The following is a 2,351-nucleotide window of genomic DNA, read 5'->3' on the forward strand; positions in this document are numbered from 1 at the left end:
TTGTTACTTAACCTTTCTTTTAGACTGCGAAGTGGTTTTTCCGCAAGTTTTGGTTCCTTTATGAACAATGTATTCAGAAGTACTTTTAATCGTGCTCTTGAATTTTGTGAGCTTTGTCTTGGGTTTGAAATATTCTCTTCTGTAAACCTCATGCTTCCTCGACTCATCTTGAGTTTGTTTCAAACCGATGCGCTGGTTTTCTTCTTATTGATCCTATTGAACTTCTTTGATCTAAGGGTTATCTTTGAAGTTGTCAATTGAATCATGTCTAGCAAACTTCATTGCTTGAACATCCTTGTTTATCTGGAATTGGATATATTCTTTCAAATCTATGAGTATTGTCTTTGACATTTGTCTCTCCTTTCTAAGATCTCGTATTCTTCTGAGTAGACTCGAGAATTGTTTTGATATCACGTGCGACTTGTAGATGTAGTAACGCGATGCATTAGTTCTTTAAGACGTGATATGTGTATACGGAAGTTGAAGCGGTAAGTGTGCAACGTATGAGTTGTGGGCGTTTTGTTCCTTGCGAACAGGTTTGTGATTGTCAGACTTGTGATCGAGTATGGAATTGTAAAGTGGTTGATGGAGTTGGAAAGTTGAAACCTTGAGGTTGATATAAGATTAGTGTGCGGATATTGAGCACATCGTTTTAACTCCATCCTATTTTATAGCCTTTGATGCCTTGCCCTACTATCACATGATTGACCCATGTTATCTTTTGCATTGAGCCTACCTTATAACGTTTGCTTTACAATCACACTCCTGCCTTTGTATCTTTATGCATACGACCATCCAAGTATTTGAAAACCGTATATATGTTTATATGTTGAGATATTTTTGCTTCTTCCTTAAATGTGTTCAAGGGTGAACTGTTATGAGAAATTCGTTCGTTTTGCATCAATTTTCGAGGGCAAAAAATTTTTATAAGGTGGGTAGGATGTAAGACCCAGAACTTTTGAAAAAGGGCTATTATTAGCTAATTTCAAATTCAGTACTTCCACAGCTTTAATTTCAAAAATTTCTTTATTAAAGAAATTTAGAGCAAGTTTTGATTAATTGAATTTGAAATAATTAGGATTTATTATCCAATCTTATAATTATTGGGTTATTTCCTATATTTGCATTATAAAGTTGATAGTTATGAAATAATAAGGATTTTATACGATTTGGATTAGATAAGTAATATTTTAAATATTACTATTGCTATTTTGGAAAAATGAAGAAAGTAAGTATATTATTTCTAATTATTTGATTTGGACATTTTATTAAAAGTAATTTGTAAAAAATCTCCATTGCCGGTAAGGCTTTTAAGTTGAGTTTCCCTTCTGTTGAGTTTCCTGGAACTTCATCGTCGCTGCGTGTGGTTCAGATCACCGCTGCTACTTGGGGCTGACTGCCGGGGCTACCGCCCAACCGATTCAGAGGGCACTGTGGTTCGATTCAGCCGTTCTTTCTTAGTTTCAGTAAGTATTCCTGTTTCGAGAGCTCTGCGTTAGTGTTCTGTTCCGTGTAATAAAGTAATTGTGCTGTTGATGGTTCTAGGAGTTAGAACCCGAGTTTACTTGTGGCGTTGAGGTTGTTTCTACTTTTGAGAAAGACACGCGGAACCGGGATTTTGATTGTTGATTTCGGGTTGAGGCGGAAAGGACACTGTGACGCGTTTGAGTTATGGAATTTGCGTTTTGAGGTAGGGGCGCTTTCCGAAAACTACAGTTTATTATTGGAATTATTACATATGGATATTGATGTGAGATATGGTGCAATTAGTGATTGTATCTGCCTTATGTATTATTTGATTGACTCGAACGATTATGGATGTTGGCTTGGCTGAATTGTTGTGTGGCTTGTGAAATGTAATGTTTGAAGTTGATTCTTTAAATATTTGAAATGAGTTTAATCCGTTGAGGATTGGCTTGAATTGAGTCAATTATTTTGATGATGTGAAAAATAGAATGCTCTTGAAATCCAGCCTGGGTTGCTTTAATTGCTCTGGTTTTGATAAATGATTTATTGCGGAACCGATTCTTTAAAGCTTTATAAATGAGTTAAATCAGTTGATATTGAGTTGATTTTTGAAATGGTTTCCTTGAGGTATGCCATTGAGGCGACTGTTGGATTTAGCTTGCTTTTGAATTGATTTCTGGTTTTGAGCTGTTGAAAAGGAATGAGAAACGGTTTAGTTGGGACCCGAACTGGGTGGCAAAAGTCCAAGTTTTAGGGGAGGTGCTGTCGAAATTTCTATAAAATCCGAGTTTTTATTGAAATGTTGTCTGGAAAATGATGAGTTAAAGACTTCTGCTATTTTATTTGAATTATCAAGAAAAGGATGATTCATGCTTTCGAAATGA

General features: G+C 35.6%; 1 protein-coding gene across 1 annotated transcript in view; it reads left to right on the plus strand.

Moving 5' to 3' along the window:
- Positions 1-1,411, plus strand: part of LOC110264669 — a 6,844-nt gene extending 5,433 nt beyond the window's left edge. Inside the window, exon 2 of the mRNA XM_021106753.1 lies at positions 1,307-1,411. Coding sequence (XP_020962412.1) covers positions 1,307-1,396 — 90 coding nt within the window. The 3' untranslated portion in view covers positions 1,397-1,411. The remainder of the gene's footprint in view (positions 1-1,306) is intronic.

The sequence above is a fragment of the Arachis ipaensis genome, chromosome B07 (genome assembly GCF_000816755.2).
Source record: "Arachis ipaensis cultivar K30076 chromosome B07, Araip1.1, whole genome shotgun sequence".
Classification (NCBI taxonomy): domain Eukaryota; kingdom Viridiplantae; phylum Streptophyta; class Magnoliopsida; order Fabales; family Fabaceae; genus Arachis; species Arachis ipaensis.